General features: G+C 33.1%; 1 protein-coding gene across 4 annotated transcripts in view; it reads right to left on the reverse strand.

The window, feature by feature from the left end:
- Positions 1-27,788, reverse strand: part of RICTOR (RPTOR independent companion of MTOR complex 2) — a 111,393-nt gene that overhangs the window by 13,685 nt on the left and 69,920 nt on the right. For 3 of the 4 annotated variants that reach the window (XM_055325324.1, XM_055325327.1, XM_055325326.1), the window contains 24 exons: positions 27,461-27,543; positions 26,255-26,342; positions 25,450-25,540; positions 25,275-25,341; positions 25,048-25,128; positions 23,181-23,281; positions 20,525-20,690; positions 20,133-20,234; positions 19,970-20,016; positions 18,399-18,534; positions 17,798-17,997; positions 17,252-17,378; positions 16,722-16,886; positions 16,451-16,527; positions 15,764-15,842; positions 10,620-10,729; positions 10,082-10,169; positions 8,864-8,956; positions 8,396-8,502; positions 7,298-7,527; positions 4,820-5,825; positions 4,470-4,541; positions 1,337-1,514; positions 248-332 (listed from right to left, as the gene is read on the reverse strand). In XM_055325324.1, the coding sequence (XP_055181299.1) occupies positions 248-332; positions 1,337-1,514; positions 4,470-4,541; positions 4,820-5,825; positions 7,298-7,527; positions 8,396-8,502; positions 8,864-8,956; positions 10,082-10,169; positions 10,620-10,729; positions 15,764-15,842; positions 16,451-16,527; positions 16,722-16,886; positions 17,252-17,378; positions 17,798-17,997; positions 18,399-18,534; positions 19,970-20,016; positions 20,133-20,234; positions 20,525-20,690; positions 23,181-23,281; positions 25,048-25,128; positions 25,275-25,341; positions 25,450-25,540; positions 26,255-26,342; positions 27,461-27,543 (3,579 nt within the window). The remainder of the gene's footprint in view (positions 1-247; positions 333-1,336; positions 1,515-4,469; positions 4,542-4,819; positions 5,826-7,297; positions 7,528-8,395; positions 8,503-8,863; positions 8,957-10,081; positions 10,170-10,619; positions 10,730-15,763; positions 15,843-16,450; positions 16,528-16,721; positions 16,887-17,251; positions 17,379-17,797; positions 17,998-18,398; positions 18,535-19,969; positions 20,017-20,132; positions 20,235-20,524; positions 20,691-23,180; positions 23,282-25,047; positions 25,129-25,274; positions 25,342-25,449; positions 25,541-26,254; positions 26,343-27,460; positions 27,544-27,788) is intronic. The other variant, XM_055325325.1, reaches the window with a different exon arrangement.

Raw genomic sequence — 27,788 nt, forward strand, 5'->3', positions numbered from 1 at the left:
TTGTGTCTTCCTGAGCAGTTGGGTAAAACATTTCTTTAAGCTTCTCACAAAAATATATTGTGATTTAGTTTAAGTTGACTCAAACAATTATTTTGGCATAATTTTTAAGACGACCTAAAAGTAAGTGTACCTGAATTTTTAACGTCATTCTACTGAAAAATATTTTTTTAATCAACCTTGTTTTAAAAGAATTTTCTTTTTAATATAAAGAAAGAGGAATCTCATGAGAACAGAAATCATGCATTACCTCCTGCCTCATGGGCAAACACTCTGGCACCTCGATCGTCATGTGGAGGTATGTTTTTTGTCTGAAAATAGGGAATATCCTTTACCTAAAATAGATAAATTATAAAGTTCACTTCATGAATATTAGCAAAATTAAATGAAATACAATTTAAATAGAATCACTATAGCACATGAACCTAAAATGAAAAATCACTTAAGAAGGTTAAATTACCAAAACTTGATAAAATAACAAATAATCCTTAAAGTTCTTATCTACTCTTAGTAATTTAAATAAATACTAAAGTAATTATTATTAGAATTTATCTGAAATGTCTTCAGACTCCTGAGCAAATGCAGATCCTTTAGCACTACAATCATGTAGATATTTGTGAGTACCTCATGGGATTAGGGACACCTTGTATGACTGGGCATATGTGGCTATCCGTACAGGATAAACAGGTTCAAGAATTAAAAAATAAAAAAAAAAATCAAGAAGGTACACCTGGGTGGCTCAGCAGTTGAGCATCTGCCTTTGGCTCAGGGTGTGATCCCAGGATCTGATATCAAGTCCCGCATCAGGCTCCCTATAGGGAGCCTGCTTCTCCCCCCTGCATATATCTCTGACTCTGTGTGTCTCTCATGAATAAATAAATAAAATCTTAAAATAAATAAATAAATACATACATACACCCAGATGTTTAAAAAAAAATCAACAAGAAACATACGTACACTTCAAACTTAATGCTAAATGTGAAAAAAAAATAAAAGTGAAAAATGAAAAACAAGGATAAGTCAAATGTGGCTAAAAAAGCAAAGTTAAAAATTCTCTAAACTTCAGAAAATACACTGATGAAATCAAACAAGATGCTGATTTAGTATGGAACAGAAGGGAGTATAATGTTCTGGGGACTTGTTAATACTAAATACAAAAGTATAGAATAGTTGAGAAAGGTGAAGTAATTTTTATCATAAAGTGTTTTTAAACAAAACTGCCTTAAAAATTATCTTCCCCCCAAAATAGTATTACTCCAAACTAATTTCTAGTAAGCAGTTATACAATAATGAAAAAAAAACAGGAAACTAACTCATAAGAAAACAGAATTAATGATACCTGGAATATATCATTGATGTCTACTGGAAGAGCAAGACCAATATAGTCATCTGAACTACCATACGTTGCACTGGACACCATAGACCTCACTGAAGAGGATCGTTGCAGGGTATTTTGATTAATAGGACTTAGTAAGTCTTCTTTATCTAATGAAGCATAACTTAAAGCTTTCATGAACCTATAAAACCATAAGAAAAAAAAAACCCTTGCATTAGTTTCTTGATTTGTATTAATCATATAGAGAAATTATTTATTTCTGTAACTTAATAAAAGATGAGTAACTAACCAAGTACTAAACAGTGCCATCTTGTTTATTAAGAGCATATAAACACTTGAAATTATTTAGCTGTTATAAAATGACATACAAAAGATCATCAGTATTGATACGGTTAGGAAAACAACTGCTATGGCCTCCCAGGTAAAAATGAAAAAGTGGGCAATTAAGGTAACTTTCAATATCTAGAAGCAGAACAAAACAAAACAAATGACCTCAAAAATCACAGGTATGACCCAAGGACTATCTTCACAATCATTTCAAACTAGTAAAGTTTCTATCATACAACTAATGGAGTCTATCAACTCCATTTAACATTTTTATGAAAAATAGGAATACTGATTATCCTTTGTGTGGTAATTACTTTCATGCTATAGCAACAAGATTTATGTAACACAGATAACAGATACCAAACAGCAATAATGTTATAATCTGTAAATACTGTAAGACAGTTTTATTTAAAGTACTGATATTTCCTCAATGCATTCCTTACTGACTCCATAATAAATATGGTATACTGATATTTCTGTAAGATACACCTTTCTCATACAAATTTCTTATTCATGCAATATACATACTAAAATATTTACTAGGCACCTGCTTTGTATATACAAGGCAGTACACAAAACTCCACAGTTAATATACACTGGCATTTAGAAACTCAAGTAATTTAAAATGTAACAATATAGTCTGATATTTAAAAAAGGAATTATTTTACAATGCACACAAAAGAAATCCTTCAAAACTGAAATTATTAAGATTATCATGGTAAAAACCACTAATTTCTATTAGTTTTTCTTTAAAAACCCCTCTTAACTGAAATTGACAAATTTCATTAAATAGGTCAGTAGTTTTAAAATTGTATTATTAAACCTCACTTACTTCATAAAGCTCTTAAAGGAGTACTGGAGGCAAAGGAAGGAATTATTGCATTACTGCCTTCCTAATCCCTATTTCAACTGACTAGCTCCATTTTAATTTATTCTGCATATTGGGTTTCAATAGAAATATTTTTGTGAAGAAAGAGATTCTCTACTTAAAAAGCTACATTTGAAAAGCTTAAAACCAAAGATCCAGTACAAATTCTATTAGATGAGGCAACTGAGGTCTAAATATTTCAAAATTCATGAACTTTCCCATACAAATTCATAATGGTGAGCAACTGAGGTCTGCCTGTTTTTTTTTCTGCATTGATAAAGTTTTGCAAAGCTGTTGAAGTCTAGGCAGATGAGACATAAGGTATAATTTATGAAATATTGTTCAAGTTCATTCACTCAGTACCAAGATTAGAATTTAGGATTAAGGATTCCTACCTTCAGTGTTTGATCTACCATATACCAAAGGAATTATCTCCCTAAGATATGATTTTTAAGACTGCAAGATTCATGCTATCCATTATACCATAGGTATCTGCATGCCTACTGTTTTATAAGAAAACAAAACAAACAGTAATAATCCTTCTCAGCCTGGATTCCAAACTGTTAAAGTAAATTTGTAGTTATCTTCTATCACTTCCATTTTCTCCAAACTAACCAAAGGAAAAAAGTAGGAATACAAAGACTAATGCTGACAGTTTTTTCCTCCACACACACAGTAAGAACTAAACAGATTTGAAAAACAGAGATTTGATGAACATGAAATTCTGTTACGCCGTCATGCCTTTGCACAAGCTGTTCCTGTCTCTTGACTTTATTTTTTCCCCCTCCCAAGCAATTAAAATACCTATTCATCCTTTACAATGCCAATAACTTGGCATTCTACTTTCAAATAACTTTCTGAATGGTTCAGAGTTAATAGCACTTTGGTTATTGTACTGAGCTGTAAGATGGTGCTACACTAACTGCTTATGTTGCTGAGTTGTTACCTACTGCCCCTGGCTGCTGTAGTAGTCTTGAGTTTTCAAATACTTTGCTGTAAAATAAAAATTTCCACCTTTCCTATCACTTTTATCTGCTATCCTTTCCTGTTACAGTGTTTCTACCAATCAGAAGCTTCCAATGTGGAACTTGCTTCCATAGGCCTCAAAACCTGATATCCAAGCTTATTAGAATAAATATCAACTTTGAATGTGGGTCAGAGGTACCTCTTCTGAATACAATTCATGGACCTTACTGCGGAGATTTAGACTAGTGAGCTATTAAGAGATTTGCCTGTCTTTGTTCTGAATTGATGAGGCTGCCAAAGCTGGATGAGTTCCTGGTAGATGAGACATTACTGCATAATTCCTAAATTCTATCAAATGAGATATAATTTATTATCTACTACAAAGGAACCTCCTCTACTAAACGTATTAGCATTACTGACATAGAACTGCTTAATAACTTCGTAATGCTATTAAGAACTTGGTTCTGTAAAAGCCAAATGGGTTACATAAGGAAATAACTACCCATAATGATAATGATGATGATGTGCATCAAGCACTATTCTCAGTACTTGACAAATACTAATCCATATTAGTATACTAATACTAAATAAATGGGAACTAATAACCAAAACTAAGTAGGTTTTTAGAAGTATTTGGCCCAACAACAACCAAAAAAGGGGTACAGAAATCCTTGCAGCAGTCAAATTTAACATTGCATATATTTTAAAGGTAAAATCAAACTCTTCACTTGGTAACAATCTTTAGATAAGGGATAGTAATCCCCTAAATGTTGAGCACAAATGCTACTGCTGAATCCTGAGAGTCAAGTGATTCATTTAATGTTCATTAGGTTTCTACTACGTAACCAGCTACTTAAGACAAACTGAAAATAATTTCACTGAAATTTGTAGTTACTTATAATAATAATAATAATAATAATAATAATAATAATAATAATAATAAAGGTCAACTTTTGGAGCCTTAAATTGACCTACCTGAAAAGGTTGTTTGTTATTGTAGGTCTTAAGCTCCTGATTCCCCCGACATGCTTCTTTTTAAAATCGATCCTTGCAGAAGCGAGAAATAAAAAAAAGCTTGTGACTTGTGTGTCCTTGTTAACCATGTATGTTTATTTTCAGGGCCTAAAAGAATTTGTTTTCCCCCCTCGCAGCTGCAAGAATCCATTTCAAATCATATCGGGTAACTAGGAGCTTATAGCCTACCACAGTAAATAATTATAATAGGTCAGTGCTGAGGCTTTATGTAGATGTAAAACCTGTCTAATGCTTTTAAGTCTGTTAAAATGCAACCATTATTGTTCATTTTTAAATGTGTATTTGCTCACCTGCTAGGTGTTAACCTGGACTCAAAGCTGTTGGCCTTCATGGTGATGGTATCAGTAAACAGCACATCTTTTGCGGGAGATGCCAAAGCTTCAGAATGAGATAAGGATGGATGCATTCTTTGTTGCTGTAATCTTTTCAGTGTAGCGTAGCCAAAGGCGTCTCTAGAACTCGTGTAACTAAAGTTACAATCTGCTAGACTTTTAATCGTAGCAATAGAGGGTGCTTTAAGGGACTGTGCTCTTCTAGGAAGTGTATGAGAAGAACCTGGAGGCACCAGGGACACTGAGTTTGATTTGGAGAGAGACAGATGGTTAGACTGTGGTGTCAAATAGTTGCTTGTCTTAACAGTTTTCGTACTTACCACAGTACTCATACTTCCACAGTCTGTGTCCACAGTTGTAGCATCGACACCCACTGTCTCTCGTGAAGGACTTGAACTCATTGAACTTATGCCACTTGTTGTAGTGTCTGTATTAAAACTTTGGCTACGTATCTTCATATGTGAGCTTGTTGAACTTTCTACAACTAATCTCTCTCGGCTTGTGTTTTCTCTGTGATTTTCTGTACCAAGACTCTTGGTGAATTTTAAGTCATTCTCTCCAATACTTGGAGTACTACCAGTGTCTTCAATGTGCTTATTCCCAACAAATGAAGTTTCTAATTGTAATGTTTTCTGTACTGATATGGGCGTGAAATCATCACTATGATTAAAGTCAACACTGGGCTCCGTAAGTGTTCTGATCCGCCTGTTGTTTGTCTTATTTTCAGATGACAGTTTCCCTCCTTTTGGATCACTGCTACTACGATGTTTTTTATTAGGCAAAGTAAGTGAATTTAAGATACGATTCTTCACAAGTTTACTAGAAGCAAAGAAAGGGAATGAATTTTTATCCTTTATAGGTCCAGGTCGATCATAAAATGCTGGCTCTGTATCTTCACTGATGTCAAGAAAAAATGTACTGGTAGAGCTGCTGCCAAACCGGTCATCCTCCATTATGAACATACCTATAACGAAAGGATTGTTAGAAAAGTGCATAAAAAATAACAAAACAAAATCATGGCAACTGTTAGTGACATATTTCAAGAATTTTTTATTGAACAGTCATCTGGGAAAAAATTTTCAAGAATAAAGGCTTAAATTGCTGAGGAGCTATGTTAAAAAAAAAAAAGAACTTGAGATCAAGTGTTTAAACTTAAATAAAATGTGAAATTATGTCATTAGGAGGAACTTCTGTTATTTCCAAAGAAAAATTATACGATTCATCAGTTTATATGAACGGTGTTTTTGCTTGACTTTGTTTTAATGGCAGTGAGTTTCTAAAACCTCCAAATATTTAGGATAAAATTAAAGGAAAAAGGAGGCTTGATCATGGATATTCACTCAGTTCGTACAGATTTGTTATTTTTCAAATCACAGTAAGTGGGAGAGATTAATCTTCTAAGAAATGAATTCCCAATCTTAAAATATACTTATAAAGAATCAAGTCACAGCATTTAAAATTTATGTTTATATCAATTAGGCTTGTTATTTTCCTTTAGGTACTAAGGATTCAAGGTCTAATCCTTAAAAAAAAAAAAAGACTCCATGTCTAATGACATCTATAAGATTTCATCCCATTTTTAACTTTTTGTTGAATAATTATAAGCTTTCAAATTTATTTTGAAAGAGAGCAAAATAAAATCCTAAATAAACTTGCATAATGTATTTTTTCAGATTTTGTCAATTCTATTATGCATATTTTTCATACTTAGTCATCTCTAAAACTAGAACGTATGTTGTAATCAGTGGTATGTTCTGGTTTAATAGGTAATATTTTTTTCTTCTTTTTTTAGTGGTGCATAAAATACTCGTACATCTTATAATTCACAGCATCTTAGACTTGGTGAAATATGGTTTGATAAATGTTGCACTATCTTCTTAAAAAGAACCCGATCTTAAATTTTGTATGCCTAACAGCATTTAGCCCAGGGCTTAAAACCACAAACTGTTTTTTAATTGATTTTTAATACTCTTTTAACAGTTTAAATATTTAGCTTTAAAATTTTGCTCTTCTCTCAGAAATGAATATGTGAATATAATATCTCTTAAACATATTCTGGTTCAAAAATCTCTATATCTTTTGAAAACTGAGTGAAAAAGGTATGTAAATGAAAAAGGTAAGCAAATAAACGTTTACTTTTTTTAGATCTTATTATAAGCAAAAGGGGAATGGTTCTTCTGGCACATGGCTGGTTTTTTAACTCTGTAACTAGGATTTTCTAAAGGCTATTTAGAAAACAAGGAGAGAGAACAATGTAGTCTGGTGGCTAAACACTCTGTTGTGAAAAGATAACGCATTCTTCAAGACCCCATTACTGTCAAATTATCTTAGAAAAAAAGTAAATTAGGAAATCTAACAAATACATTTAAATTGTGTTATTATAAATACAACTGTTAATGTCAGCTAACTTTATATAATATTGTCAACAATACTCACTTGATGGTGCAGATTCACTTTCACTATTATGTCTAGAGCTGGTTGACTCTGAGTTCAAACTCAGGGTGCTTGGGATAGATGAGAGTTCATTACAGAGTTGTTCTACATCATCTGGAACCACTGGCCACAGATGTTTGCGACTATGTCTTACAGAATCCCAGTTGTGACATTTCAAAATATCACAGCCCTGTTTGGTTTTGGCTATGAGTCCAAGCACATATACACAGGTCCTATAAGTAAAAGATGTAGTAATGACAGTTTATAATTCCAAACTGAGATTTCTTACAGCAACTAAAATATGAGTTTGCTATATGTACATCTGAATTTTCTTTAAAGGTCATTAAATATTGTTTAGCTTATGGAAACATGTATTAAAAGGAGTTAGGAGTAACTTAGAGGAGGCTATAAATAACATGAAAACCTTCCTAATATAGATAGTATTTACAAAGAAGTAATTTAGAAGAACATTATGCAATCTTAGGGAAAAAATGACATATATTAACCTTTCTGGAATAAATCTGGACTATATGGGCTATTGGACTACTGCACATACACTACTCTACTTTCACTGTTTGCCAGTAACTAAACTTCAACATTATGATAACAAAAATGAGAGAGAGAGAGAGAGAGAGAGAGAGAGAGAGAGAGAGAGAGAGAGAGAGAGAGAGATAGGATCGAGAGTACAAGAGCAGGAGGAGTGAGAAGCAGATTCCCCGTTGAGCAGGGAACCTGATGCAGGGCTTGATCTCAGGACACTGGGATCATGACCTGGGCTGAAGGCAGATGCTTAACTGACTGAGCCATCCAGGTGCCCCTCCTTAAGATGTTTGACTTTGTGCATTTAAAAAAATTTTTTTTTAAACTAAACTCTACCTCCAACATGGGGCTCAAACTCATGACCCCAAGGATCAAGAGTTGCATGGTGTACTGACTGAGCTAGCCTGATGTGCACCCTTTTTCTTAAATCCTGTATCATTAGGACTTTCAGTGAACTAATAGCTCTAATGGACTACACTGAATCATAAAATACTCTTCCCTCACAGCCCTTGGTGAACAAGAATATATACATTAGAAAGATTTATGAGTGAAATAACATACCCTCTGATTGAAAGAACCTCACATTGCTTTGCAAGTTTTAGTATATCTGGAATCACATTTTCTTCTTGTAGCAAATTGAGACCCCAGTTTGATGAGCCAATATTTCCCTGAAAGAAAAGAAATCACTTATATCAAATATATTTATAAGAGTAATTCTTTTAAGAAATTTGGAAAGCTTTCAAAAACAAGAAATTTAACCCCATCTAAGAGAAAGGAAAAAAAAAGTGAAAAAACCCTTAAAAATAAGGAACTTTAGAAATTAATGCTCCATTTGTCTTAGCAAGAAAACAAATATTTTAATCATGTATTTTCCAGCCTAAAAATATTTAAAATGCATAGAAACAATCTTGGTCTTAGAATATTAATCTGAGAACAAGTTCCAAATAAAATGGTTTTTATTTATTATTAATGGGAAAATTAGAAAAATCTAAAAATGATGAAGATCTTATAGAAGTGTTTATTACAAACCAAGGCCCAAAGAGATGCTTTCAGTTTTTTAATTTCTTCCCATTTATCCAAATCTGGTGTACGAACGTTATGACAGAGTTCGGTAATAATATTCTGGAGAAAAAAAAAATATGAGTAACAATATCTTTTCAATGTATTTTCTTATTGCATCTTAAAACCTAATTTTTAAGGCATGTTATAACTTTTGTATATATAAAATTCTAAAATAATTCTTTGTAAACTTTCTTAAGCAGCACTAGTGCAGAGGTTTTGAGTTCATATTCTAGAGTTAGTACCTATTAGCTATGTGGCTTTGAGCAAGTCACTTAATCACCCCATGCCTTGATTTCCTAAATCTCTTAAACAGAGAGCGGTCTCCTAAGGAGTAATGACTTAATTATTACATATGAAGTATTTAACAAAATACTTGGTACCTAGTATTATAAAAATGTTAGTGATAATTATCAGTTTTTTAAACAAAATACTAACGAATGAAAAAAGCTAACATAAAGGTATGTGCCCCAAAAGTTGTCAGAGATGTAATAAAAAATAGGACACTACAGAGTACATTTATGCAAAACTTTTGCTCCTGGGATGAACACCAATATAAAAATGAACTAAACTGACAGATTACTATTGTTCAAGAGACATGCACCCAAATACTTCTGTATGTATTTCTAAAAGAAAAAAAACTGCATTTATTGAAAAAACTTAGTAGCAAGACATATTCACAGCCATAAATTTGGTGTGCATACAATCAAAGCAACACTGCATGACACTAATCCTGTTATATTCCATGAAGTATATAACAATAATGAGGTACAAACAGCAATTAATACTTTGTTTCTTGCTTATCAAAGATAACTGAATCTGAAAAAGATTCAGTTAAACTTCCTAACAAAAACAATGAAGAAATTCAGTTTTTTAGCATGTTTCTACTAAAGAGATGAACTTCCCCAACAAACTATAGAGGAGAGAACTCAGACTTTCAACAGCTTAACAAATTAGCTATGCAAAAGGTGACATATAAGTCTGGGAACGGCATGCAAGCCAGTGATATAGCTAAGGATTACAAGTACAGAATGCCTAAGTCAGTTATAATATAGATGGCTTTAAAAGCAATTAATGCTGCTAACTTTAAGGCTTTTGAGAAGTTTTTTGCAAAATATACTACTTTAGCAATATTGAGGGCTTTTTTCTATCACTGTAACTATTTAAAACAAGTAAATTATTTTTTACCTGTACTTCCAACAAATGACAGCCTGTTTTGTGATGTACCAGTTGTCCATAAAGGTGTACAGGCAGGTAGACATGAGGACGCTGTAATCTAGTATAATAAAGATGATTGATATACCAATTGTCTCATTTACAACATGCTAATTAAAATATGGACTAAAAATAAGGTACTAAATAAAGATATAACCTTCTTGGCATGTGTAAAATTATGAAAAGTGGAAAAGCATGAGGATTTCTCTAGGAAAATAACAATTTAGCTGGCCTCAAAACATTGAGTAATGGTAAGACAGCTAATACCAGAAAGAGTAGGCTTAAGAGCATGGAATGTATATAAACTGTATCAATAAGAGTATTCAGTATGAGTGCCACTGGAATTCCTGAGGAGTCAATGCTATGCTTTAAGAATTTTTTCTTAAGTCAGTGAAGGAAATAAAATTTCCAAGTACTCAGAAAACTTCAAAAAATAAAGAATTATTATGAACTGGTTTTGAATTTTATATTTGAACACCAGTAATAAATTATTTCATTAACTAGACTGTACCTTTGGTTACTCCGACGAACATAGTTATCACCATCAATTGGCTTTCGGTAAGTAGTAAGTGCTTCATTAAGTTGTTCCTCAATCAAGTCAACATATTTTGAATTGTATTCCTACAGAACAATATTGTTTTAGTTGTATACAGTATCATATGATTCACAAAATTCATAACATGTTAGTACCTAGCAAATATTAGAAGCATAAAAATGAGAAAAATGAACATCTGTACAGGATATTTAAGATACTTTTAAAAAGGGTAGAGCAAGGGTGCTATGAATACAAATGTTCTATCATACCCAAAAGCTTTCTGCTTATATTTTTATCCCCATGTTCAATTACTATTTTAAAGTCCGTAAGTTAAAAGTTTTGTTCTTCATCTTATTTAAATCCCTTTCCCCATTACGAACAAAAACTAGCTTCTTACTATTAAACCCTAAACATATTCACTAAAAATTTCTAAAAGAAAATTAAATGAATTGTATAATTTTAGCACTTTTTGGTAAAAACATAGCTCTTTCTTCACTGATTTAAATCAAGTCAAATGTAAAAAAATGTTCCCAACTAAAACTTGAAAAAGTTTAGGTTCTTTAAAAGTCAGTCACACTGCCATCTTTATTACAAAAGATCTCCACTTTAAACTGTTTAAAAGGAACTTGTAGGACCTCTTTGGAAAACAACTTAGCACTATGTATCAAAAATGTTACTTCTCATACTTTCTGACTCACAACTATACTTTTATAAATTTATCCTATGGATATATATGTACAAGCATGCAAAGATATATGAATGAATATCTAGTAAACTGTTTACAAAACAAAAAATGTTGGAAACAATGTCAATACAGGAGTGGTTATAAAAATTAAGGTACATTCACATAATGTACTATTCAGCCATTCAAAAGAACAAGCTAGATTTAAATGTGTAGCTCTGAAAAGATCCCTCAGATATACTGCTAAATGAAAAACATTCTTATCTATATTTGAAAACAGAACTCATTTGTATTTTTAAATAAAGAGTATGTATCTATAGATAGAACATCTCTGAATGCATACAAGATAAACTGTTAACAGGCATTACCTTCAGAAAAGACAGAATAAGGGCACAGGGAGACATTTTTCATTCAAAACTATTTTAGACAACTTGAATTTGATGGGTTACCTTAACTCCCTATTTAGAGCCTCTAAAAACACTTTTCCTATTTTTCCTTTAGGTTCCATATTTACTTTGTAATAGTAACATGAGGTTTTAATTTATACTATACCATAATTATTACTACTGCTACTATTACCACTACATTATTACCAAACGGAGATATGAAAATCTCTGTGCAAAAAATCTAATTAAGGCAAGTATTCTGAGCTTTATACAGGAGTAGTTACGTTCATGTGAATAATCTTTTGACCAGGGGAATTCATTTGGAAAACACTAGCCAAAGGTCAGGGGTATGGTTTATAGCTGTGAAATGCACTGAGTTTCTAAATGTGGGTCCTCTTGAGGATTCTGCCCAAAAGAACCAATCTGGAGGGGCAAGAAAACCTGAACTGAGGGATGGATCTCTGCCTATACAGGAAATATAAGCCGGCAGGCAGAGGAGCCACTGCCCTTGTCCAGGGAACTAAAACTGAGAGCTCCAGAGTGGTAAGGTCTTTGAGAAATGCATGAAAGTAACCCTCATGTAAAAGAATTAACATTTGAATCTACCACATTCAAAGCTAAATAGTCCAGATAACAATTGTACCAACTGAGTAAGTCTGTTCTTGGCCCTATGCCCCTTCTTCCTCCTGGTCCAAAGCTGACAAGGCCCTAAACCAGAAGGTAGCTAGTAAATGGGGAGGGGAATGAGTACAAAGAGTGATGAGACTGACCAAATCTTCCCTCCACTGTAGGTTTCTATGTCCATATCAGGTCTGAGTACTAGGTGAAGTTTTAAAATGAATGAGTTAATTTTTAATACTTTACTGGCCTGGATGTTTTATTACCTTGAAACAGAGACAGTCTCAGTTCATGTTGGCATGCCATAAGCTACTGAGAGTAAATCAAAATATAGTGAGCATGGGCTTTGGAATCAAAAAGCACCCCTGCTCTGCTATATTTAAGCTTTGTGACCTAGGATAAGGTTTACTCCTCTTAATCTCCAAATTTTCATTCACAAAATAGAAATAACATAAAATAATTCATTGATTGTTTTCAGGATTAAATGAGGTAAGACCTGAAATGGTAGGCCTTCAGTAAGTTGGTTCTCTTCCCTTTCTCCTTTTCTCTAATTTGAGAGAGGACTATGCTGTCTTTATTTTGACACCTCTCATTTACTGCCTAATTAACTGTAACTGCAATTCAGCATCTGTTTGTAACTTTCTACTGAAAATGCTCTAGCAAAATTCACCAATGACTGGTGCATCGGTGGCTCAGTTGGTTAAGCGTCTGCCTTCGGCTCAGGTCCTGATCCCAGGATCCGGGGATCAAGCCCTGCATTGGGTTCCCTACACAGTGGGGAGGGAGCCTGCTTCTCCTTCTCCTGCTCCCCTTACTTGTGCTGTCAAATAAGTAAATAAAAACCTTTAAAGAAACATTTCACCAATGACCAAACTGTCAAATTCAACAGATTATTTTCTATTGTTCATCTTTTTAACAAATATGTATCACTGACCTCTCCTTCCTGAAGCATCCTTTAGTGACACCATTCTCTCTGGCAATTTTCTGTGTTTCTGTCCTTCTATTTCCCTCATTAAACCAGGATGTTCTCTAGGGAGCAATTTCCAGTGTTCTTTCTTTTTTTTTTTGTTCTTTCTTTCTTTCTTTTTATCATCCCTGGTGATCTCACTCACTTCAGGTTTCAACTACTATTATATATTGAGGACTCCCAAATTGCAATCTTCAGCACATATATGAGCTCCAGATCCAAAATTCCAAATATTTTCTGGATACAATGACTTGGTCATTCCACAGAGTAATACAATTCAACATATTCAAAAATCATTATCCTTATCCTGCAAACTACTTTTTATAATTACAATCTCTCCTTTTTTTAAAGATTTCGAAAAATTTATTTGAGAGAGAGAGAGAGAGAGAGAGAGAGAGAGAGAGAGAGAGACACCACCACCCTGGAGGGGAGGCAGAGGGAGAGGGAGAAACAGGCTCCTTGCTGAGCAGGGAGCCTGACATGAGGCTCGATCCCAGGACCCCGGGATCATGACCCGAGCCAAAGGCAGATGCTTAACCAACTGAGCAACCGAGGTGCCCCTGGCACCCCTGTAATCACAATCTCTTCATGGTGATCCACTGCATACTCAGTCATTGAAATTAGAAACTTTAAAGAGTCAAGATGGACTCTTCATTCATTATATCCAATCAGTCCACACATCTGGTCCATCTTATTTCAAAGATGCCCAGAAAATGTATCCCTGCCTATCCAATCTCAGCATCACTAAATTCACATTTTTACCAGTTCTTGCTTCTTAACTGGTCTTAAGATTCCTAGGCTTTACCTTTAATGATCAAACTTCCACTCGTGCGCTACACGACCTGTCAATGTTTTTAAGGCACAGCTCTAATTAGACTAGACTTTAAACACCTAAAATTCCCTCACTTCTGATAAAAGTGAAATTCCTTAATGACATAATGTGGTTTATAGGGCTTTCTATAATCTACTTCTAACTCAACATTTCAGTCTCATCTTTTCACTCCTCAGTTATCCTAGCCCTAACTACAGTGGAATATAGCTTTCTCCACAAGTCTGAAGTTTCAATAATCTATAGTCAATGTATTTACCTACTTACTCTTCAAGACTATCTCAAATATCATATCATTTCCTGAGCCCACCCAAAATTTCTTTTGCTAATTCTAATCTCTAAGGCAGAATCATCTACCTTTCTTTGTGTTTCCTTATACAGTGCACATGCCATTTATAGTAGTTTTATTTTGTACCTACTATTTTAAAGTAGTGTGCCAGATATCCTAAGCAATTTCCTAATACGGTGACTGATTTTACTATGGTAATTTGTTTAAGTAACTTAAAACTGTCACATCTTCTCTCAATTCTCCAATTCATTAATTATTGAAAGACTTCGTGCCTAAAGTATGTTTTTGTTTTTAAAGAAAGGTACTTTATTTATTTGACAGAGAAAGAGAGAGGGAGAGCACGAGCTCCCATTGAACAGGGAGCCAGATGTGGGGCTTGATCCTAGGATCCTGGGATCCAAACCTGAGCTTGAAGGTAGATGCTTAACTGACTGAGCCACCCAGGTGCTCTGCCTAAAGTATGTTTTATAGTTACAGTATTTTTTAAAAAAACAAGAATTTCAGGATGCCTGGGTGGCTCAGTGGTTGACAGCCTTTGGCTCACAGCGTGATCCCGGGATCCAGGATCCAGTTCCTCCATTGGGCTCCTTACAGGAAGCCTGCTTCTCCCTCTGCCTGTGACTCTGCCTCTCTCTGTGTGTCTCTCATGAATAAATAAATAAAATCTTAAAAAAAAAGGAAAAAAAAACCCTGAGAATTTCTTGTGAAATATGGTTCAATATAAATAATATAATAATTGAAATGATGAAAAATCTAAAAATTATTTACATTAAGACTGATTATCCATGGGTTTCTAAGATGCTTTGACAATTTATAACGCTTCAAAGAAAATAAAATCACAGTGATGACCAGCTAAAGAAAAGCAAGGAAGTTAACTAATAGCAAGAACTCTATTCTCAGGTTTATGTCAAGTAGCATCCTAAAATAAAGTTTAATTAGATTATTATATCTGCTTTGCAGAACTGTTTTATAATCTTTCTTCATTTAGGTAAATGTTTTAGTTGTAGCTTAAAAGGGCTACATAAGGGATCCAAGAATAAGAATAAAAGAAATGATAGTTAAGTAGGGTTAACAAATTATACCAGTACATTGTATCAATTAAACTGAAAGCAAAATTTCAATAGAATGTACACAAAGTTAATAGTTTGCTATAAAATAATGTAGTTTTAAAAATGGATAAATATAAACACAAATAATTACATAGAATTTAAGACTTGACTTTATATATGAATGTTTTAATATTTGACCTCTTGAGCTTCAAAATGTTGATATAAAAAATCCTCTAAATTCATAGAGCTATGCCCTAAGGTAAAAACATATAAATTGAAGCTTACTCAACAGAAAGTTACCTTGTGCCACTTTTCCAATTGTTTTGCCACATAACCCCTTTCATTCAGATAGGAAAATCCTTTTGGAATGGAAAGAAATCTGTAAATTAAAACAAGAAACAGTTTAACACAAGACTCTGACCACAAGTGTTTAAGAAGCTCAAAGACTTTAGGAATAGCTTCTTCCTGAAAGTAAAAGGTCAACTATTATTTACTATAATTTCAAATACAGATAAATTTTCATAATCTTACAAGAACAAATGAATCCAATCACAGTAAAGAAAATGTCATGAAAATAATGAGGAGAGACAAGCGTATAAGAAACATTAAGGAAACAATGAGAAAAGAGTTTTAGTATTAAAGGATGTCTAAGATTCTAAAATAGACCTCTTTCAGAAGTTAACACTAAACTCTTTATTTAAAGTGCTTCCTGGGATCCCTGGGTGGCGCAGCGGTTTGGCGCCTGCCTTTGGCCCAGGGCACGATCCGGGAGACCCGGGATCGAGTCCCACGTTGGGCTCCCGGTGCATGGAGCCTGCTTCTCCCTCTGCCTGTGTCTCTGCCTCTCTCTCTGTCTGTGACTATCATAAATAAATAAAAAATTAAAAAAAAATAAAGTGCTTCCTATTTGAATTCAGCTTTAAAATACACTGCTAAAGAGAATACAACAAAAAACACAGTTATAAGAAAAATTTACTTAATATTTACCTCAGGAGGAGAAGCAAACCCTTGTCCCCAAGGTGGGATAAAGCTGGCTTCATCTGAATAAGAGCATGAAGATTGGCCTAAAAAAAGTAATTATTAGGAAAATTAACAATTGCAAAATGATAGTAAATTCTTTTTCCAAAACACTTACATTAGGTACATTATAATTTCACATTATTTTCTAGTAAAATTGAAATTAATTAATTTCAATGATTAAAATAATAATTCAATAAAAATTCATGTCTAAGTATTTTATAATATAATAGACCTTCACCTTGTCTTCACATGCTTCATCAAGAATATCAAGAGCTTCAGAAGAAATCGTTTTGTTTTTATCATGGAGCTGGGTCACAAGTAATTCAATTCCCCAATTATTGAAGAATTCAACATTAGCTCTCAATAATACTCTTAAATGTTTTGTTGCATACAGCCTGCAGGCCTACAAAGATAAATGAAAATATAAAAAAAACAAAAAACAAAAAACACAAACCTCATGGATAGCCTATTTAGACTTCGTTTTGGGACAGTTTTGCAACTGGCAGAAAAATTGTAATTGATGGTCTAGCCCCTTATGTATTTTTTTTAGTACTAGCAAAATAAAATACTTATGTTTAAATCTAGCTGCTTCCTCCCCTTTCTAGAAAAATATGGGTACTGTATATGGTTTCTTGGAGGAATTACTATTTTAAAGTAAACTCCAATTTCATCCCATATTCTTAGAATTAATAATTAATTTTACTTGGCTTTATGAGGTACTGAATTAATTGGTTATAAAAAAATAGTTTTATTGCCTGTTATACTCACATCAGTGGCTGCAGTAAGGATTTTGGAAAGGATGACTCTTGCCAATCCATCTCTGCTGTAGTCCAAGCTAGAAACGGTCAGTTTCAGCAAGTGATCTTGGTTTTTCAATGAACAGAGATTAAGGAGACTTTAAAAAAAAAAAAAGGGACGAAAATAAAAACAAGCGTTTTTTTTTTTTTTTTTTTTAAAGACTATTTATTTGATAGAGCAAGCAAGAGAGCACAAGCAGGAGAAGCGGCAGGAGAGAAGAATGAAGCCCCCTGCTGAGCAGGGAGCCTGTTGCCAGGGCTGGATCCCAGGACCCTGGGATAGATCATGACCTGATCCGAAGGCAGATAGATGCTCAACTAACTTAGCCACCCAAGCGCCCCTAAGCAAGCATTTCTAAAAGAAAGCATTAATGACAAATATCACATAAAAGAACAAAGCATCAAGATAACAACTCTAGTTTTTTTAGTATTCTAATAAAATTTATCAAATACATGTACACAGAATAAAAAGCATACATTTCTGACTAAAGTTCAGGTATAGACTAAAACAACTCACCATTGAAATACACTGCATTTTTCCAACATTTTGACTCCATGAGGATGGCAAGAAAGCGTTCCAATAAATAAAAAGTAGTGTTGACTAAGAGTAGTCAATAAACCATTATTTTGAAGACTTCTTTCAGGTTTCATTCCAGATGAGGCATTGAGCCACTGAACAATATCTTTTACCAGATCTTCTAAGTATCCTTGCCCATCCTAAAAGCAAATACATTGTGCTATTATTGGAAAAACACTTAGTGACCATAATTAGAAAAATTAACTTTAATCATATCCAAAAAATAAAATGATAATGAAGAAGTTACTAATAACAAATACCAATCACTGAGTACCTGTTCTTTTAAATTTCATTCAACACAATGCTGCATGAAGATGATACTATCTTCCATTTTACAAAGAGAAAACCAGTTCTTATTTCTATAAGGCACATAAGTTGTCCAAGGTCACATAACTAGCTAGTGACAGAGTCAGGATTCAAATCTAGGTCTGGACTCATTCCATATGTTTCTAAATACAACTTACACATATTCAGAAATAAAAGGAAGGGGGCAAATTCAATGAAAAACATTTGTTAGGAAAATATTCAAAATGCTTATTACCTCTTCAGACTCAAGAAGAAATTCTGTAAATTGGCAACCTACAACCGTGAGCTGCTTGGACTTGGCAAAATCCAGATCCAGGTTGGCATATAATTTACTGCTGGGCTTGTAAAAGTAAAGTAGTCTTCGTACAAACCTACAGGCAAAATAAAATTACCAACAGAAAAACCAAAAAATCAATTTAAAATCTTAACCATAGCCTATGATGTAACTGAGCTTTGAATATGTTTTGGGTTTAAACCATTAAATGGGAAGGAATAAGCATATCTGGTACATCACGCACACACACACACACACACGCGCGCGCATGCAAAAACAATAACCTTATTTGTCAAGAACAGTTTGTGAAATACTTTTATGATGAGATATCTGAAAGAAATAGTAGAGAACAAAGAAGCTAGCCGGCAAAATACAGATATAACATAGCTAGAAGATAAGCTTGGATAAATAGGAAGAAGACACCTGAACATAAATTTTCTTCTACTATTCTTTTGTGACAGTCTTTGTCCCAAGATTCTATAAAATAATCCTATACTAGGTAATTGTAAGCAAAATATATCATTCTATAATTCTGTCACTTTTTCACAATTAAGCAAAAGCCACGCCCAAAAGCTTCAGGTAAAATTTAGGCAACTGGATTTATGAAGCAATGGACATAATTTATTATATTTCAATATCACTTTTGACATTATGGGCTAAGCTTCCATTTAACTTAGTTCAATTTAATTTCATGCACTACAATCCAATCCAACAATGGTGCCAATTCTAGGATTTGGAGAAACAAAGTTGAATGACACCTCATCTCTGTTCTCAAGCAGTATGAAAAATTGGTGCTGTTTCTTTATTCCAATATGTTTATATATATTCTCTATAAACTTAATATAAATATTAAATTAAATATCATGAGGAGATGAATGCAATCAAATAATAAATAAAGGACATAAATTTTTCAGAAAAATGAAGTAAAGTCCCTCTCATTGAATGATGAATGAAATCAGTACTGGTAGTGGATCAGTCTAAATTCATTCTGAGTAAAAATGCATGGGGGTACTAGAGAACAGCACAGTAGCTTGAAGTGATGTGTATGCTATGAACATTAGTATGTTTTATGAAAGACATGGAAAACATCAACTTAGTTAATGGGAATGCAAAGAGGAGGACAAATGGCTAACCCTCCAAAGTCAGATGCAAATGCAAGTAGAATAGAAAAAATAAATGGCCATCACTTTGGGAAATGAACAGTATGTCCTTGTTATGTCATCCTCATATGTTACTTAGGGCTAAGATTACAATATGGTTGATATTATCCCAATCTGAGAAATTTTTATCTCAAGTACTTCATTTGTTCTAAAACTAAAATCAGAATATAAATAACTAGAGAAAGAATTAGTTGATGCTTTTGGGTTGTAACAGCATACACAAAAATGTATACATGTACCTACGGAATACCAACTATTAAAATGTATGTATGTATCTTTTAAAACACCAATGATTACTTTTCATGGGTATTAGATATCATATAATTCAAATTTAAGTTCTTTCAATTTAAATGCAAAATAGTTGTTACATACCTGTGCAACTGTTCATCTTTATAGTTTCTTAAATTTACATTTGGCCACTAGAAAAACATAATGGGTTATATTACATATGTATTTATCAATTCCCAAACATATAAGCATGATGAATTACAATGAATAATAAGTGAAGCTATAACCAAGAAGTATCTTATCATACCTTAAGAATGGTCCCTATAAGATTCCAATTCCATTCAAGATTCTCTTTATGTTGAAGGACTTGGCTATCTCTAAGGTTCATTAAAAGAGCTTCCTCTGTATCCTAAAATCATCAGAAAGTAATAAGGAAAATTAAGGCAATTCTCTTCACATCCAGAAAATGAAGTTCAAATCTTAAAAATTTAAAGAAAGACTTTTCATTTAAGGATGAATTATCAAGGCTTTTTAACTTTAAAAAGTTATAGAAACATAGCTCTAATGCTTGTAAAACTAGAAAGCCATTTGAAAATCCGTAAGCCTGAGTAAAACTAACTCAGCAAGTATAGCGTATTAACGTCCATCAGTTAAAAATTAGGAAATGAAGTTAAAAATTGCGATGTTTCATTTGAGTACCTTAAGAACAAATATATCTTTCTGAACTCGGAGATACTGATCCCGTTTCTGGTGGGTTGCAATTGCTTTCTGAATAATGTGATCTAAATGAAGGCTGTAAGGCTTAGGTCCTCGTTTCTTCATTTCATGGAAGCGTTTTAAACAGTTCAAGGCTGCACTGGCTCGCCTGTTGAAAAAAACTGAATTAATTCTGTAGCAAAGCTAGCATAATTTTAAAGAGATCACTTTGGTAAATTACCCTAATAAAATATATAAATTTAAGGCTAGATATGGTTGCTAGAAAGTAAATTATTTAATCAAATTTGGAACCACAAAGAAAAAAAAATCAAGAACAATGCTATTTGTATGAAAATACACTATGTAAACCCAACTAAATATGTATTTACTAATCTTTTCTTCTGTGGTGGCAGGCACTTAAAAAAAAAAGATTTTATTTATTCATGAGACAGAGAGACAGAAACATAGGCAGAGGGAGAAGCAGGATCCCCACAGGGGGCCTGAGGTGGGATTCAATCCCTGGACCTGGGATCATGACCTGAGCCAAAGGCAGACGATCAACCACTGAGCCACCCCCAGGTGCCCTATGGTGGGGACTTTTTGTATATTGGTTTTAAGAACTCCTACAAAGTTAGAAACCTAGTTCTCTCTATTTTCTTACATAAGTTTAAAAACTTGCTTTTCCCTTTAAATCCTTAATCCATCTAAAACTGATTTTTATTTATGATATAAGGCTGGAATAGTTCATTTTCTCCCCATGTGGATAATTGATGATTCCAGTATCAATTTGTATAGTCTCTATTTCCTCCCACTGATCTGCAATTGTAAATGGTATTTTTTTAAAAAATTATTTTTAATTCTTTGTTTGTGGTTCATAAAAGCAGAGTTTTTGAGAATCTGGTAGCAAAAAAGTCTCAACTCCAGAACTCCTGGTAAAAACAAATGGGATTTAAAATTTTAAAACCTTGAGATGTGCTCAGATTGGCAAATATTTATAAATAAAGAGTTTGCTGAGTGAAAAAAACACCACCAAAACAAAACAAAACCATTATAAGGCTTTTATTGCTGAAATTCTGAAGGTAAGTTTGAATTCTGGATGAATCATGAAATTCATGGGTCATAATCTGAACCATAGAGTTTAGGTCTACAAGGACTCAGGAAAAACATTCTTCCATCATCAAACTACTAAAATAAAAACTGAAAAGGATGACTGGCTGACTCAGTCAGTATAGTATGTGGCTCTTATCTCAAGGTTGTCAGTTCGAGTACCATGCTGGATGTAGAGAGAGGTTATTTAAACTTAAAAAGAAAAAAGCTGAAAGCTATGAAAGCCTAGAGTTGGAACTGAGATGGTCCCTAATACTCTTAGTTTATAATACAACTTCTATTAAATAATAGTATATCCATTGGCAGAGTTAAAATTAATAGAATATTATTTACTTATTGTGAGGCCCATATGTGTATTTCTGAACTAACTAAACTTTTAAGAAATATATAACTTAATAAAAATTCAGTTCTGAACAGCTAATGAACTAGATTTCATTAACATTACAAAAGTCCAAATATATAGATTTCTCTAATCATAACAGGTAGAATTAAAAAAAAAAAAAGGGAGGGGGAACACCTGGGTGGCTCAGCGGTTGGGTGCCTGCCGCGTATCTTCGGCTCAGGTAGTGATCCAGGATAGAGTTCCACATCGGGCTCCCTACAAGGAACCTGCTGCTTCTCCCTCTGCCTGTGTCTCTGCCTCACTCACTCTGTCTGTATCTATCATGAATAAATAAATAAATCTTTAAAAAAATAAAAAAAAAGAAAGAAAAAGAAAACACTCCTGGTTTAGACATAATCTTAACCAAATGAAAAAGATTCCTACTAGCACTTTCCAACCAGGCTTCTCCATTTTTACCTTTTAAATTTTATTTTATTAGCAATGTGAAATTCTAACAGAGCTGTATTACCATAGTTTTGTTTCAAATTCTGTTTGCAATTATTTCCTTCAGTATTAAGAGTTTGACTTACTTCAATGCCTATACTACAGGTTATTAAATTCCAACATTTTTAATTACACTTACAAAAGATATTGCTACTCTTTGTGCTTTATTAACTTGAAATACTTTATTTTTTTAAATTTTTATTTATTTATGATAGTCACAGAGAGAGAGAGAGAGAGGCAGAAACATAGGCAGAGGGAGAAGCAGGCTCCATGCACTGGGAGCCCGACGTGGGACTCGATCCCGGGTCTCCAGGATCGCGCCCTGGGCCAAAGGCAGGCGCCAAACTGCTGCGCCACCCAGGGATCCCTTAACTTGAAATATTTTAGACATTAAAGAGCCTGAACTGCTGCTCAAAACATAAAATAGTCCAGAAATTTATCAAACAACATTTTTAATTTTGTGGCAGAAAGTTTATGTCCTTGGCAAGAAACATGCTAGAAAAACTTGATTTTATTAAACTATAATAATACTTGGTAGCCTAAAATACAAATTATCAAATAATACTATCAATCTTCCCCTCATCTGTAAGGCATCCTTAAGAGAATTAAAAAAAAAAATTCCAAGCATAATCTACATACACATATGCAATTTTTAAAAGAGAAGGTCATGTAAGTGGGTATTAAATACCCCAGGCATAGTCTTAGCTACAGAGCTATGATACTTACAATCTCTTTTCCTTGGGGATATCAAAAGATGCAGCCATATTCATGAGGGTTGGCAGGCAGTGCAAATGATGGCTATGTGAATGAGGAAGAATTGTATTTGCCTAAAGTAAAATATAACATTTTTTAAGAGTTGACAAATAGAAATATTTTGTTATAGATTACTCATAGATGAAATACTAAAGGTTTTACTCATAAAGTGAACATAATGATTTACTTTCCAATACATACTTATTTATAATTCATCTTATCTTTCAACAAGGATGGGACAGAATGAAGATACACATTCCTGTTACATTAAAAAATAGTCTGAATTTTACAGATCCTTTATTTTAACATTATAGTGTTAAGTGGTAACCAATTAAATTCAATTCTTAAATGATCTGAAAGGTTTACATTTCAAAACTTAGATCCAATGCTATAATGTTACATTAATCCTGCTTTCCAAACAAAATTCACCACTCAATCTGCTTTCCACCAATGAAGAGAAGTAATTATATGCGGAAGCCAGAAAATCTAAGCAAAATAAGCAATGAACTAATAGCACTATACTCAAAATAACCTGCTGTTATATTTCAAGGGAATCAAGAATTCTGGTCATGAAGGAAGGAAAAGATGAAATCTATAAAAAAGATTCCTTCATAAAAAGCAAATAATTCTAGATACTGATATAACCTTAGAATGAAAGAATGAAAATAAAAATCACATCTGAAAACCTGCAGTATTACTTAATTCTTCCATAGATGGGTTGAAGGAGAATGAAGCATGTAGATAAACAATTCATTGGTAAACAAGACAGTTATCATTAAACTCTGTTAAACTTTCTTTACATCACTCACAGAGCCCAGCTGATATGTGGAAAAAAAAAATACTAGAGGTAGGGAGGACTGAAACAACAAAAACAAAAATACTTTGCCAATAAAAGAAAGTCATAACATACTTTTAAAAGATCTGCCACATGGTTACTTCCTCCTTTAATGAGTTTAAAGTGGTTCGTTTTATTCAATATTCTACTAACAGGTGACCTATAAACAGGAATTCTATCTTACAAACAATCAGTTCTCCCATTGCTTGATTTGCTGGGATTAGAGAATGGTCAGATTACTTTCTTAGCTCCTTGTTTCCCAAAGTAACTGATGTCACAAAATCAAGGCAAAAAAAACTCAAAAAAACTCAAAAAAAAACCCAAAAAGTACTCAACTTTTAAATCTCAACTCAGAGAACATGTTCAAACAAGGGAGTTACATTTTGAATTTTTTTTCACAAAGTTTTCTAAAATTCAGGCACTGACTGTCATATGTCAATTCCACTGCTACCCGACTGACGTAGTATCTAGTTTTGGAATTTCTTGTTAGGCAGCAAGTCATTCTAAGATATGTTAAGATTTATAGGGGCAGCCTGGGTGGCTCTGCAGTTTCGCGCCGCCTTCAGCCCAGGGTGTGATCCTGGAGACCTAGAATCGAGTCCCACATCAGGCTCCCTGCATGGAGCCTGCTTCTCCTTTGGCCTGTGTCTCTGTCTCTCTGTCGCTCATGAATAAATAAATAAAATATTAAAAAAAAAAGGATTTATAGGACTCAAAATGTCATCAAAAGTGAGCATAAAAATCAATATTCAGTACTTTTTTACATTTTTTTTCACTTATAAAACTAGCCTACACTATATATACACACACAGTATACATATACACACATACATTTATGTATAGATAGATACAAGGCATCAAGGGCTCTTTGCAATGCAAAGACAAACACTCAAAAAAGCATAAATTTACTTTTTGAGATATTACAAAGTAACATTATTAAAATAATCTGTTTTATAAATTAAGACATTAATAGTATGAAACATAATCAAAAGTTGCTAAACTTACCATATGTAAAAGCTCTCCTAAAAGGATGGTAGCTCTAACTGAGATATGGTCATCACTGTTTGTTATCACTTCAACCAATCCCTTTGAAAATAAGAAGAAAATATTATAGTTGCAGAATAGCATATAGGAATACATTTATGAATCATATGTATGCTTGTTGCTTTGAGAGAACTTTGTCAGAGAAAATTAAAAAGTAAAATAGGATAAAATAAGTTTATAATTCTTACCTCTAGAAGTCCATTACGAATAAATGCGGAGAGTATCAGTGCCAAATAATTATCCATGAGGTCTGGCCTAGAAATAAACAGAGCACAGACACAGCTTAAATACTGTTCAACGTATTACATAATTTAACATAAAAATAGTAATTGTAATAAATTTGAACTATTCCCCTAATTCTACCTGGATCTGGCACGATGAGGAAGAATAGTTTTTGCCTCAGCTGCTACGAAGCCATCTGAAAGTCTCCAACTGTCTTGGAATCTGCCTGGATCTAAAATAGTTAAAATTAGGTAGTTAGAAGAAAAATGAGAAATCACTAAAACACATCAGCCATCAGCTAATCAGGCCATAAATAATATTTTAAAATGTTGGTTAAATAAATAGACAGAGGGGCACATAGGTTGCTCAGCTGGTTAAGTGACCAACTCTTGATTTTGGTTCAGGTCATTATCTAGGGGTTGTGGGATTGAGCCCCATGTGGGGCTCCTCACTTAGTGGGGAGTCTGCTAGTCATACACTCCCTCCTTGCTGCCTCCACCCCTACTAAGATATATAAATAAATCTTTAAAAAATGTTTAAAAAAAGACTGAAAAGGCATATAGAAAAAATGATTTATTGATGTACAGTGTCTAAACTTTCATTTTGGGACTTAGGAATCATTTGGCTAAAATAAAATTATACTGAGAATTAGATAATCTAATTTGAGAATTATATCAGTTTCTTATCTTTGCCCTTCCTTTCTTTGTCCATTTTTCTACTAATTTCACTGCTCATCTGTAATACCTAGGGTGATGATAAAGAAATCAAAATTTCTTATTTTTGGAAATTTGAGGTTTTATTTTAATGCTAATTTAATGCCATGATGATGCAGTAATAAAATGATATTCAATATTTAGTTCAGTATTTTGCCTTTGAGAGACTCAGCTGATAAATCATTTTAAAAATCACAGTATATGAATAGATACAAATGTATTTCAATACTTACCTACGCTGAGCAGTGCTTCTATGAATTCTTCAGTCACAACAGGTAGAGGAAGACGAAATATATCATAGAGCACTTCAAGCAGACCTCGCTGCAAGTGCAAATAAATACGGTTCATTTACTTTTATGGAACGAATCTTCATTTAAATTTAAAAATTTAAAACAGATGTTTTAAATGTCTTATTCACAGAAGGAAAAACTGATAAAATCAGAACTACTTATTTTAGAAAACTGCCATCTCAGGACTACACTTGAGAAGAGATAACTACAGCGTGCTTTATTACATACATAATTTAATCTTTTCAATTAATCTTTTATTATACCATTGTAGTACATATGGAGAAGTAGATATACAGGTGAAACATAATTTGCCAAAGGTAATGGAGCTATAAAGACTAAAATCAGGAGTCAAATTTCAGTGGGCCAGACTCCAAAAATGATGTTCTTTCCCCATCTGTGAAGTAAGCAGTCAAGTGAATAGCCCCAACCTTCAGTTCCCTGCTTATAGATCTTTCCATCTATAATCACATCCCTTCCATTTCCATGGTCTAAAGGCTTTTTAGTTCACATTTTAAGCAAGGCACCCTTGGCTAATATTTTCTAATATTTTTCAACTCCAGGTTTGGTTCACATAGAGAAAAACAAGAAAAGGGCAGGTTTTATTCAGTTGAACACAAAACAAAACCATCTAAGTGGAAAAGAAAAAAACTACTGAAGAGTTCATATTTTTTCCTCCAATTTCAATTTGTTTTAGCCACATTTTAGGAATATATCTGATAATTAAGCATATTAATATTAACAACCCAATTTTAATGAAAACCACCACTCATTACAAAAACATGTTAGAAGGCATAAGATACATAAATACTGTATTTACTTTTTACTGAATAGATTTTTGAACTGCTTGAACCTTTTACAGTGAGAATGCCCTTCTGTACTGTTTTCATTTTTTAATGAATAAAGCATAATTAATTTCATATTTTTAAGTCAGTTTTTAGTTCAGCCATAGTTCCTAACATCACTATTTCAAATTATTTGTATTACCCTTAGGGTTCAACTAAGTAGTAAATATTTATTCATGTATTTTTTAAATGCTCTGTGATACATATGAATAATTCACGAGGAAAAAGCAACACCTGAAACAACTTTTTTTAACAATTAATTTCCTCTGTTAAGTCTGGAAATGAAACAATTAGAGTAACTACCTACCCTTATTTCCATATTTGGTATACAAAGTACTCCAATTAAAGATTGGATCCCAGAGTTTCCAGGTTTACATAAATTAATAATACCTAAAGAGGATAAAAAAGAAAAAATATCACTAATTTAAATTTCAACAAAATCTACAGCAATATATTCATAATGTAAAATCTGTGATATTTTTCCAGATAATTCCAGAACTGTGCTATTATTTGGTTATCATATGTAATATTTCCCTACTGACGAGAGAGTATCAGTAATTTTTATCATTTAAATTCTTTCTTCTATTTGTTGCATACCCAAAAAAGTTCATCAATCTGACTTGCTTACTACTTGT

This window comes from Nyctereutes procyonoides, unplaced genomic scaffold (genome assembly GCF_905146905.1).
Source record: "Nyctereutes procyonoides isolate TBG_1078 unplaced genomic scaffold, NYPRO_anot_genome, whole genome shotgun sequence".
Classification (NCBI taxonomy): domain Eukaryota; kingdom Metazoa; phylum Chordata; class Mammalia; order Carnivora; family Canidae; genus Nyctereutes; species Nyctereutes procyonoides.